At 43.1% G+C, this 13,664-nt stretch overlaps 1 protein-coding gene across 4 annotated transcripts in view; it reads right to left on the reverse strand.

The window, feature by feature from the left end:
* Positions 1-13,664, reverse strand: part of MAGI2 (membrane associated guanylate kinase, WW and PDZ domain containing 2) — a 2,816,921-nt gene that overhangs the window by 950,397 nt on the left and 1,852,860 nt on the right. For all 4 annotated transcript variants that reach the window (XM_086967329.1, XM_086967327.1, XM_086967326.1 and 1 more), the window contains one exon: positions 5,906-6,116. In XM_086967329.1, the coding sequence (XP_086823455.1) occupies positions 5,906-6,116 (211 nt within the window). The remainder of the gene's footprint in view (positions 1-5,905; positions 6,117-13,664) is intronic.

Below are 13,664 nucleotides of genomic sequence, written 5' to 3' on the forward strand. Positions count from 1 at the left end.
TCCTGGGCACTGATACCACTATTGACACACACCTGAAAAAGCGTGCTCACTGATGACAATGAGCTAAAAACAAGTAGTAAAAATCTGACAACGCATTTTAAACAGCTTTACGTTCACCTATGATAATAACTATAGGCCTTCTAACCGAAGAGACAACTTGAGCACTGCTCTCACAGTCATACATTCTATTCTTCCTTTCTGTCTAGTGGTGTCTCTGGAAGAGGGGCACACACTGGGCCACTGAAAAACTGGTGGGGCTAGCTACGAAGGACAATTGTAAAATGTGTGTACATACATACAGAACTCCACCGCCCGTCATTCCAAACATCTGACAAGGACCAAGAACAGACACCAGCTATCTCCATGAATCTTTATAGTTCAGCATGAACGGCCACTATGCATTTCAGTCACAAGAGTGCATTATATATATATGCGTTATGGGAGTTGCAGTTTTTCATTCTAAACTGCACGAGTGATTCCAGAGCTAAATTGGATCAGGTGTGCCTCCTTCACTAAGAAGGAAAGGCAGGACTATGTAAAAGACATTAAATAGCAAACCCAGAAACCCAAGGCATTTGAAAAAGGTCTACACCGAAAGGGGTCATGCTAGATTGGAAATAAAACGGCCTTACCAAGCTCTGCTTTGTCCCTCGTGTCTTCTTTAAAGGAGGAGAATTTGGTGATATATATATATATATATATATATATATATATATATATATATATATATATATATATATATATTTCCAAGTAGTTTCTGCATTTCCACATTGTTCACCAGAACGAAGGGCGCATTGCAGAAGGACCTTTGCAGCAAAATCCAACTAATTATAGCATTCCTTTAAAAAAGGAGGACGACGCCTTGTGCGATTCAAAATGCATGTATTTTGTCAAACCGCCATTTGATGCGTTTCGGCTGATCCCATTGGTGAGCAAGGCGTCGTCCTCCTTTTTTAAAGGAATGCTATAATATATATATATATATATATATATATATATATATATATATATATATATATATATATATATATATATATACATATATATATATATATATATATTACCTACTGGCGGTCGCCAGTAGGTAGTTATAGTTAGGATTTTTTTCAATGCAAAATCTCAAAATTCTATTGTGAATAACTTTGGCGCCGGTTGACAAATCTGCCTGAAAATATCCTCAAATTTGCCTCGCAGAGCTCCGGTCCTTCCCTGAAAGTTTCGGGGGGATTCGTCAAGCGGGGGCCGAGATAAAAGGAGGGTCCCAAAACGAGATGTCATGAGTGATGTCATGAGTGATGTCACTGACCATGTCATGAGTGATGTAATATGTGATGTCATCAGCTGTGCATTGCACGCGCAAGTTATAGTGAGTCCAACTAACTATAACGTGTGAATTTCAATGGTTTTATGCGAGTAAAATTTCCACCTAACTATAACTGGTGTGAAACCTATGGTTTTTTCAATGAATGTATATATATATATATATATATATATATATATATATATATATATATATATATATATATATATATATATATATATATGGAAAGAAAGAGTTGCCGCTAGGTGGGGATATATATATATATATATTCTACCAACACAGTTGCCTGCTGTGGAAGACACCACACCACTGGGTAAGTTTTTCGCCAACTTTAGTTTATTTAAGAGACCAGCAGCATGTAGAATAGTTGCACCTGAGGAAGTGTACTACGGAACACGTTGGGTGGACGATTTATGCCTGTGGGCTTAGCTATTTAACATACTAACATGCTTTGGTGTTTTACTTTACCGAGTCTGTTTTTCATACATCGCGCTTTTTGATCTTAGAGCTAGATAGCAGATACCCCAGAGGGCTCACCAATACGGAGGACATACACAACTTCCTATAGCCTTATATCATAAGATGGAACTGACATGCACACAATAACATCTATACCCAGAACAGAGGCTAGCCTCAAATAGAGACAAGAGCACATATATATATATACATGTTGTTGGAAGCCTCAGCTGCTACACTTTTTGTTTTTAAATGCACAAGTGATCTTAAAAAGTAACAAAATACACTAGCACCAGCACTTTATTGTTTGGATAGGGCGGACGCCTTATCACAACATGATATTTTTCTATAGCACTTTTTTAGCACCGTAAACATATATTTAATCGTACTTTAATGTGTTTACAAAAAGCAAGCTTTGCACAAATATATGAGGTTAAATCAGAATCCAAAACATTTTTTTTAAGTGAAAATAGAAAGAAATACTGTTCAGGCCTTTTTGTATATATAAGTTTTTATCATGTACAGAATAACATAGTATTTAAATATACATGTATTAATGTATTTATTCATAACATGATAATGCTGCTATACTGTGGCGAGCTATAATGTATACTTTGGCTTTTCCGCATTTATGCCGTAATATACATTTGCACTTTTTCTCCATTTGAAATTGGAACATTTGGATATACCATATGACTAAATAGATCAAATTAATTTTTTTGCATTTATGCAGGTATGATGAAGCATTTGTACTTTATGTATAAAACAAAAAATAACTAAAGTTATGCTTCAAACAATTATAAGAATCAATTAGCAAAGCGTAAAAATAATTTAACAAAGCGCGATATATGAAAAACAGACTCGGTAAAGTAGAACACCAAAGTATGTTATTTATGTATATTTGATCAGATGACACCATGAGAAAAGCCAAAAAGAAAAAGTATAAAGACAATGAACAGACTGCGTTTCTGTATGTGAACAAGTGCACTTTGTTGCCCGAAACGCGTCATGAAGCTTTGTAAAATAAAGACCTAATTTACCACACAATCACAGGAGTCCGTGACTCTCTCTTCACCGACCAGAAAGTGGGGAGAGCCAACATACCTTGATATATTTTGAATAACAGAAGTCGATTGATTCCGTCTACGGACTCTCTTCCTGGAAGCGGCAGCCGCCCTCAACCATAGAACTATATATTTAACTGAATTAAAATTTAATAATGTTGAAAACCTGGTGATTCCAATCCTATATTTGATACCCAAGGTGCATAAAATGGTTTCACCAACACCAGGTAGACCAATTATATCCGCAATTAACAGCATGGCGGAGCATATCTCCCAGTATATAGATTATTACCTCCAAGATTATGTGAAAAACCTGCCCAATTATGTGAGAGATATAGGGGATTTTCTAAACAAACTTAGTACCATTGAATGGGAAAATGACTGGTGTCTAATTACATTAGACATCGAGTCAGTGTATACCAGTATTGAGCATGAGGCAGGATTGCAAGCAGTCAACCATTTCCTGGGTACAACATCCCATGAATATTATGGGCACAATAAGATCTTGTGCGAATTGATTGCCTGGTGTCTGAACAATCATTTCTTCCTATTTGGTAAAGAGAAAGGGGTGTAGCCATGGGATCCTGTTTCTCCCCCAGTTATGCATGCTTGCATGTTGGCTGGTGGGAGGAACAGGTCCTAAGTAAGTTACCCAACAGGCACAAAGCCAAGTGCTGGTTGTGATTTATAGACAATGCTTTTGCTATATGGGAGGGTGATCTCAAAAGTGCACATGAGTTTGTAAATAATTTGAATATTAACTTATGCAACCTCCATTTTAAGTCAAACATTAGTCATTCATCGGTGGAATTTCTGGATGTACGAAATACAGTCACAGATAATAACTTAGAAACAACCCTATTTAGGAAAAAAACTGCTGGCAACAGTATTCTGCATGCCAGCAGTGGTCATCCCCGACACCTCATAGACAGCATTCCGTTGGGATAGCTACTGAAATTAAAACGTATATGCAGCTCTACACAAGATTTTGATATATGTGTAGAAGAAATTATGGGAAGACTACAAGAGAGAGGATACTCTAAATCAGTTCTCTCCAAAGCTTTAAGCAGGACAAAGGATAGATCACGAGAATCACTATTAGCCCCTAAGACTAATGTGGAAGAGAACAATGAGGAAAGCACTGAGACTCAGATAATACCTAGTCTCTTACAATATTTAGCCATTAATGTCACTGAGGTACTATTAATAGCAAGCAATTCAATCCCTAGTCCTGACCCACCCAGCTGAAGGCAACGCCAAAGTCCCCCATAGTCTTTCCACACAGGGCTGAAAGGCATCCCTCATGCAGCTGCACAGTTTATCCAGAGCCTGAAGAAATCCAAACACATCCTCCTTGAATTTGCATTAAGTGCCCTGCAAGTTGGAATCATCTGCAATATCAGCAGCACCAAGATCCTATTCCGCTAGCTATCAATCTAACAAAACCTGGAGGTCAGCACCAGATGAGGAGCTCCGACATTGCCAATTAGAGACTAAACACTGCAGGAAGGAGAACACCAGAAAACCAGACTTCGCAGCCTATGCCCCCAGGATCTGTAACAACATTGCCACCAACATCAGAACAACACCAACTCTCATATAATTCAGGAAGAAACAAAGCTCGCTAAGTCAGATATGGTGACTTCTCCCTCTTCAACATGCTCAACCTCATACTATGGCCTCTCCTTTAACAGATTCTGGGTGATATACAGAGAAGAACCACCATTATTGTGATACCGTGATGATAGTAATCGCTGTCCTATCATGACACTAAACCAGCCTTGGTACTTGGTACCATGACTTTTGCTAGTTAGTGCCAGTTGAATGCTTCTGAGAGCAACTGTGGGCCCTGGCACTAACTCCTTTACAAATTAAGCACTGCCAGTATGTGCTTCAGGCACTTCAAACACATAAAAGAAACACAGGCGCTCGGCTCTGTAGTGAGCCAGTACATGTGTGCATACTATGGCCCTAATGTTTAAATTCGTATTAAAATCTGCATCGCCCCTACTAGTTTTGTAGGGAGGCTACATGTGTTTCTCGTGAAAGTTCCCACATCTTTGTTTTTAGAACATCCATTTTATAATTGTGTGTGTCAAATATTACACCACCACATTTCAAGCGGTGGACCACTGAAAGCCCTGTATTGACGTTACTGAAAGCATGTGACAAGTGGCGACATTTTGAGTAAAAAGAATATTACACTGCTGTACTTTGCTTCAGTGATGAATAAGGAAGTTAGCAAAGTGTAGTTGTCGGTGCCATTTTAAGGGCCCCCATTGAGTGTTGATGCACTGCAGGTGGCTTGACTCTCTTTACCTGTCTGCCTTATTATTGCCTGGTACATCTCCACGAAGCCATGGGTCTTTGGGACACACAGCCATGTGGCCTATGAATGGACTCCATGGGGCTCTGGTTCAACACTGCTCTGTGCGGACCCTCGCAGTGGTCAGGGGACAGGGGACAAGTCCTCCTGCAGTCCTGTCACACAGGAAAAGACAGCGTCTCGAGGACTCTGTGTGCAAGCGAGAGCTTTATTTTACACAGTCCCTTCTCATTTCACAACAGCCTAAGAATACTGCCAAATTAGGGTTTAATTAACTAAAACTGCTCAAGAAAATTAAGCGCCGTTTGATCGTAGGTATCTGTTAACAGCTGCAGAAGACGCGAACTGTGAAACTTCCCTTTTATTTGTATCTGGCAGCTTACCTGCTGCGTGCTTGCTGCAGGTGTTCAGGTCTCACGCTGCTACACTTCTTACAAGGCAGTACAGACTCTTGCAGATGTCAATATTCCCTCCTAGAGAAGCAGCAACTGACCGTATCTAAAGGCTTGAGGCAGATATTCTTACTTCCTGCCCTGTGGCGTTCGCAAGCTCCACCCACTGACTCCAACTTGTTTTCAATCCAAAGAAAGTGTAATTCCATACAAAATGGCAACAAACTTGCTTTTACCAAGTTCCTTAATACTACTGCATCAGTGTGCCTTTGGCACCGCAACACGTTCCTTTCTAAACACAGGACATGCAGTTACTTTGTGGAGAAAAGAAGCGTCCCGGACTCACTCAATAAAGTAGACTTCCCCTTTCTCCGTGTACGCCATCTCCCAGTTATCAGGCAACGAGCCCAGCTCGTCATTGTCGTCAGGTTTAATCAGTTTCTTGCCATCCATGCCATCCTTGGAGTCCTCGGGCTGGCTGTAGAGCGGTGCAGCATAAGGTTGAGAAGAAATCTCACCTGAGGCATCTGTACTCTTGTCTTCATGCTCACTTGATTCTACAAGAGAGAAACAGGAACAGATTTAGCCTTCATATGCTCTCAATTCCCTCACGACGACTCTGTTAACATCAGAAACCAGCTGGTTAAAGACTTTGTTAATGTGCAATCAGAACAGGTCTTGACGAGTCATTTTACTAACAGAAAACTGGGGGTCCTAAAACAGGGCCGATAGTGTTGGTGGTGCCTAGTGCGACGATCACTTTTGGCGCCCCCACATCCCAATACCGCCTCCTCGACCTCTCTCACTACCACCGGGCAAAAGTGCCCGTCATCTCTCCAATCATAAGCTATTGTTAAACACAGCCCCTACACCCCCCCCCCCCCCGAGGTCAGCACCGCCTCCAAAGGTCAACACCCAGTTTGGCCTCACCTGTCTCACTGCCCTAATGCCGGCCCTGTCCCAAAAGGAAAACTCTTCGAGGTTAGGTCATGAAGAATTAAGGAACACTTGGATATCTTTGAATTATAAATAACCTCCCCAACCCCCAAAAAAGTTTGCATGTGCTACTCCAGTGCCTCATCACGATGTAGAAGTGCAAGAAAGTAAGAAAGACTACCGAACCAACAGGTCTCGCATTTAATATGTGTGATTTGTGTAGATGTTAATATAATGGGGTGCAACATGATAGAAAGTGTGTGTGTGTTTTGTTTTAGCTTGTGTGAGTGATAATTTTAAAGGTTGTGTGTTTTACATTTGAAATCTCCTTGAGTAGTACTTTGGTTTGCTCATTCTAATTATTTGAAGTGTTGGCTCTGTGAAATATTGAGGTTGTAACCTTTTTTTGGCTTTAGGGCTTTGGGCACTTTACCACTGTTGACCAGTGCTAAAGGGCTTGTGCTCTCTCCTCTAAACATGGTATGATTGGTTTATACCAGTTCTGCATACTTGATTTATTTGTAAGCCCCTTGCAAAGTGGAAAACAAAGACCCAGGGCCTGCAAATTAAATGCTTCTAGATAGCCTGCAGCACTGATTGTGCCACCCACATAAGTAGCCTTTCAAACCTGTCTTAGGCCTGCCACTGCATGGCCTATGTGTGCAGTTTACCACCACTTTGACTTGGCACTTAAAACTATTCACATAGCCTTAAACCCCTTCTTTTATTACATATGTAACCCCTAAGGTAGGTTCTAGGTAAGCCTAAGGGCAGTGTGCTGTGTAAATGAATGGTAGGGCATGTTCTCTGTGCTTCTTACTCTGTGTGAATTGCAGCCTGTCTCCAATAATGGCGTGGGTGACAGCTACACTTTGTGTATTCCCTCTAGAAAGCTACAACACAGGAAGGATAGGTATGCCTGAGTACCCATCTACATACTGATGGCCGTGCCTGGTCAGGATGGAAGAGACAGTGCCCTGTCCCCACACAATGGACTGATTACCCCCTACAGATAGCCTGGCCGACAGGACTGGGTTGAAAGGGATACTTGTGCACTTCAGAGAACTGCTTTGAAGTCGCCCCTATGTCAAAGGCACTTTTGGGAACACATACAGGGTCTCTGACCCCATAAAATCAGACATTACTGGACTTGTAACTGAAGCTCTGTCAGAAGAACTGCTGTGCTGTTTAAAGGCCTCAGCTGGACTGCTGATTTGGAAAGCCTGCTTTTCTGTTTGTTTCCCTGCTGCCTGCTGCTCCCTGACTCTGCTGATGGAGAGCTGGACACTGCCTTCAATCCAAGTGATCTCCAAGGGCTTGTTGGCTTGCCTCCTGTTGCTTGAGACTCAAGTATCTGAAAGTGTCTACCCCTGCTCCTGTGCCTGGGTCACTGAAAGTGGCCCAGATACTTGCAACTTGGATTTCAATGCATCTACTGTCTGTGTGTAGCAGAACCGGTGCATCGACCCTAATCGTCGCATCACGTAGGGACCAGCACTTTGCCTCCAGAGATTAATGCATCGGACAGTGTATCACTGGAGCTTGGTAAGATGGACGCATCCCCTCGACTGCGTGTCAATATCCAGCACATCACTAGATACCTCTGGATTCCAGCAACCGTCTTCGGAACTGACACATCGTCTTCACGGCGTGAAATAGAAAGACACACCTTGTGCGTGCGGGACCAAAATTCGACACATCTCGTTGTTTGCAACCAGGAAATATACTTTGTTCACCGGGTCCTGCATGGGTCCTGTAGCTGGCCGGAGCTCCATCATGGTCAGCCAAAACTTTGACTTTGCCCCTGTCCAGTGTGACCTAAAGTAACCTTTTAGCGCTACTTGCTTCTGAGTGCTTTACTGCATCTAGGGCCATATGTATCAAGGCAAAATGAGTTCGCAAACGCCGAAATTCGCAGAATTCCGACGTTTGCGAACCCATTTTTGCTAAATGGTATGTATGAAACATATTTGATGCAAAATAAGGAATCGCTAAATTTGCCATTCCTTATTTTGCGATTGCATTTAGGGAATTGCAAATTTTGCGATTCTTTAAATGCAATGTATCAAGGAAAAAAACATTCCAAAATGGCATTAAGTATTCGCAAATTACCACCAACTTCTAGTTGGCGGTAAGTTGCGAATTCTTTTAAAAAAGCAAATTTTTTTTAATCTAAAGGTGCCATGTGATGCTCATACATGCCCTTAGGGCATGTATGTGCGCCATATGCGCACACATGTCATTTTCAGTGGTGCAGCAGGGTGTTCTTGAGACACCCCTGCACCCTTGAAAATATTCACAATTTGCGATTAGCAAATTACGATTCGCAATTTCCTTTTGGCCTTGTTTTCTTCAAAATATAATATTCTATTTTTCTGAACCTATGTGGAATCTTTTTGTGGTGTGTTCATTGTGTTACTGTGCATGTGTGTTTCACAAACACTTTACTCATAGCCTCTTAAGCTAAGCCTGACTGCTCTGTGCCAAGTTACCAGAGGGTGAGCACAGGTTATCTTGTAGTGTGTATCCAGCTTTCCCTGTCTAGAGTGGTGGCTTCTGCCTGGTTTGAAACATGCCTCAGCCAAACAGAAATCCCATTTCTAACATTGGCGATCCGTGGTGAGGATAGGACTTGTGTTTGTGCTATACCATATAGTCATTCATTGTTCACTACAACTCAATGCAAAGTCCAATACAAGTTTCAAATGCTCCTGTTTCTCTAAATTTAACTCTTGCTTCACCTTCATTAATTTAGGGCTCTTTTTGTTGTGGCACTGGTGATACCTTGCCAGGATGTCCATGGATCTCAACTGTCTAGCATACTACACTGTGAGTGAAGTGAGAAATTCTGCAAAGAGAAGGGACTGAATATGGGCGGGAAAGCTTGCACAGCAGACATATTGATTGCTATCAGATCCTAAAAGGAAGTCAGGAGTCTGTAAGCAACAACAGAGGATGAGAACGCTGAGATGAAGGGAGGGTACAGTGTATATACCAGGGGCATGACACATGTGGTGTTGGACATCAACAACAATGAGTGCTACAGCAAGGCTGAGCTGAGGCGGTTGTGGAGAGCGAGGGGACTAAGAATCCCAAAGGGTGAACCAAAATTGGAGGACTAGTTTGCTCTTAGAGCATGGGAGGACATCCACAGATTGCAACCGCACCGCCAGGACTATTTCAGCACTCTAGACAAGCAGAACTCTGGTTGTTCTTGACCTCAGAATCAGGGCCCCAAGAGGGCAGCGGCCCTGAGAAGGAGGGTGAGGAGCAGGCAAATGACTGGTCAAAGGCTCCAGAAGAGATTGTGGATCCCACAGAGAGGGGGACCCTGACTGGAACCAATGTTGGGAGCAGTGTCTCCTCCAAAACCATGTCCATTGAGGACAGACAAGCTTGAAGGGACTTGAGCCTGCAGCTGACACAGGTGGCTGTAGGGAACAGAAAAGCTGAGGCTGCGAGATCATTGGAAAAGAAAAAGGTCTTGTGGGCTCATGAACTGAGTCTCAAGGCACTGGAAATCAGAGCCCTGCTTATAGGACCTAGCAACAATATCTGTGGCAGCAAAACTACTGTGTCCAGTGCTGAATATACAGCTCACATACCCAGAGCCTAACTGCAAGGAGGGGGGTGACATACACCAGTGTTTCTGGAATATAAGGTAGCTCTAAATGTGCACAGGATCCTTGAGGAGGATTGCGGAGATGACATATGGAGTCATATTCCTATTCATGGGATGGGCGGTCTACTGACCCTAGAAGAGAGGGACAGGTTGAGGTATACCCCCATGAAGGATGCCCTTGTCCAGAAGTATGAATTCTCCGCAAACAAGTGTAGGTTGAGATTCAGGGGCAGTCAGAATCTATCTCACCAGTCCTGACAGGATTTTGTGGGGTGCATTTGCAGAGCACTGTATGGTTAGGTGAAGGGTAGCATTGTAAACACTTTTGAAGGGCTGTACAATTTGATTGCAAGGAGCACATGTTCAGTTATTGATTTCCACGGCTAAACCAACACCTGGTTGTGTGTAGGTTCTCTGACCACAGAGAACATCCAAAGGAGGCAGATCTCAGGGTGAGTAGCGGAGTGTCTGAAAAGGCATTTGGGAGTGATCTTAAGGGTATTGGCTCAGGTTACCCGCAACCAAGGGTGGGGGAGGTTCACAGTGACCCAGACAGGTCCCAGTTTAGTAGGAGGGTAAAGGGTCCCATGTCCTTCTCGGAGTATAAGGAGAGGTGGGAGTGGCCAGAGACCCATGGTGCCCCATTCCTAGCAACAGAGTTTGGATTGTTCCCAGAGGGAACACCAGTAGGGGATCCTAGTCAGTCCGAGATACAATCCACTGAGGGGAGCCCCACAGTGTCAGAAGAACTTGGGGGGGGCTGCCACAAGCAAGCAACCTGTCTGGTTTCTGACAGTACCAAGGGAATGATGCAGAAGCCCAGATGGTGGGATAAGAGGTGGAAACAGTCCACAGTGGGAGGACCAGAGGATAAGGGGTGCCAGCCCTGAGATCAGAGCACACAAAGAATGACTCTGGTGAGGCTACTTCTGGCCATGGGACGCTCCATACACTGTAATATGGACAGGGAGCTGAGGGCCTGCACCAGGCAGACTCTTGCCCAACACAAGCAGAGTGTGTTTCCCTTGGGAGGGGTAGTTTTACTCCACTGCAATCCTTGGCTTGCCAGGAACATGTTCAGACCCTGGGATATAGGGCCACATTCAAGATATCCCTAAAGTCAATAAAGAATGCAAGGAATCTGGGGTTACTACACCCCACTCTGAGAAACCACAGAGACAGACACATCTTGAATGGCATGGGTGCTGGTAATTGACACTGACAGCTGTCAGTGGCCTCTGTTGGTTGCTGGACTTGTGGACAGAGTTTTCTTGTTTTGGGGACTAAAGCCAGACCCAAGGGGTGCAATGATCCAAATCACGTTGTTAGCCATGGTGCCAGTATCTGCATGCTGGGATGCATCTGTGAGCAGGTTACGGTTAGATACTGTACAGATGGGGTACACAGGTAAGGAGAAGGCTTCCCCTTGGGGTAGCTCAGTGGCCCCTGAGAGCATAGACAGAGAGATACAACTGGGTTCAGAGAGGTGTAGAACTGGCAAGTATCCGTGCAGTAGTGGGCCACTGTCCATGTTCTATCAACATAAGAAGGGAATTTCATCAAGGTATTGACTAGTCTACCCGTTCTTTAGTCTGGGGAGGGTTGTGTTGGAAAATGGTCCTCTCAGATGGGTCACTCCAAACTTTTGGCATCTTCCTCCTCTTTTTCTGACCTTCTTTTTGATGGCTTTTGGCCTTTGGGCACTTTGTCACTTCTGACCAGTGCTAAAGTGCATGTGCTCCCTCCTCTAAACATGGTATGATTGTCTTACACCTCTTTGGAATATTTGATTTACTTGTAGGTCCCTCGTAAAGTGGTGTACCATATACCCAGGGTCTATAAAGTAAATTCTAATAGTGGGCCTGCAGCACTGATTGTGCCATCCACAGAAGTCGCCTTTCACACCTGGCTAAGGCCTGCCACTTCAGGGCTTGTATGTGCAGTTTACTGCCATTTTGACATGGCCTTTAAAACTACTTGCCTATCCTTAAACCCCCCCTTTTATTACATAGACGTCAGCCCTAAGGTAGGCCCAAAGAGCAGAGTGCTGTGCAAATGAAAGGTAGAACATGTACTGGTAAGTTTTGCCTGTCCTGATAGTGACAACAGTCTATTTCGGTTTTCACTACTGCGAGGCCTACTCCTCTCATAGGCTAGCATTGGCAATTCCTTGGTGCAATTTTAAGCTGTAATTCCTGATCAAAGAACATTTTTTTCATGTTTCATATGTTTTGAATAGTAATGACAAATCCTGCTTACTGGTAAAACTGGATTTGGCATTACTATTTTAGAAATGTCACTTTTAGAAAATATTGGGACAAATGAGCAATTGTTTAAAACACGGGCATACACAGGAATTAGGGGGCATATTAGCAAGGGGAAGTATCGCCGCTTTTTCTGCGAATTGTGCAGAGAAAGCGGTGATACTTTTAGAGCCCTATCCACAAGGGCATTTTAACGCCTGGCTCAAGCCCACTTTGCATGTCGGCGACAAACATCACTAATGACATGCAAAGTGGGCGTTCCCACGTCCAACCACATGTAAAATGTGGTTGGAGGTGCGAACACCCTACTACCAAGGCAGACGTTGGGAGAGGCAGACCTGCGATAAACTCGTTTATCGCAGGTCTCCCAACGCCTGCTCTGACCAGGTGTTAGGGTATTGATAACATGGGGGTGTGGATCATAACGCTAATTCCACCCCCCATATTATCAATGCACACATTAGCGCATGAAAACGTTTGTTTTCATGCGCTAATGTGCCATATCGCCGACTATCTCCAGATTTCATTTCGCCTACGTGATGCGCATTGATAATTGCGCGCTATTACAGGGAAAAAATCCGGCAAAAGCCGGCGATATGGGAATGTGCGTTGTGCGTTTTCTAACGCACTTCTAGGTAATATGCCCCTGTATTTCCAGAGCACGTACGAACTTTCAGCACTAATTAACACATGGATTAGATTATTTTTATTTATTTATTGTTTAAAGAATGTTGAACTATTGTTGATATTTTGATTATTTATTGCACTGTTCGTGTATTTATTTTTTATTAAATCGGGCATTTGGGATCGGAATGCTGCTAATCTCAGTTAAAAGGTATTCTGGGAAATTAAGTGATTGGAGTCTTTTGGCGCGATCTGCATGTTGAGAAATACGAGCTACAACTGTTGAGTGGTGTTTAAGCATAGACACGTGACTAATTACACGGAGGGCGGAGTGGATGATAAGCATCAGCTAAGGTCCCCAGTAGTTCACGCAATGATTATCAAGCAAGGTGAAGGTGCGGGTAGCACCATCAGAAGCTGGAATGATGTTAAAAGGAATATGTACAGAATTTCACATGTAAAACGTTGCTGAACTTTAAAACTAGAGGAACTTGTGTTACGGTAAGCTGATAGATATTATTCATAATCCGGTTTGAGGATAACTGTTTCTCAGGTGTACAAGCTGTTGTAAGTGTCTAGGTATAAAGGATTCATTTATCTGATTGACACTGTTAGGTTTGGATTGGAAAGGTGGGGATTTCGACATTGGTTAATGAGAG

Source organism: Lissotriton vulgaris, chromosome 1_1 (genome assembly GCF_964263255.1).
Source record: "Lissotriton vulgaris chromosome 1_1, aLisVul1.2, whole genome shotgun sequence".
NCBI lineage: Eukaryota > Metazoa > Chordata > Amphibia > Caudata > Salamandridae > Lissotriton > Lissotriton vulgaris.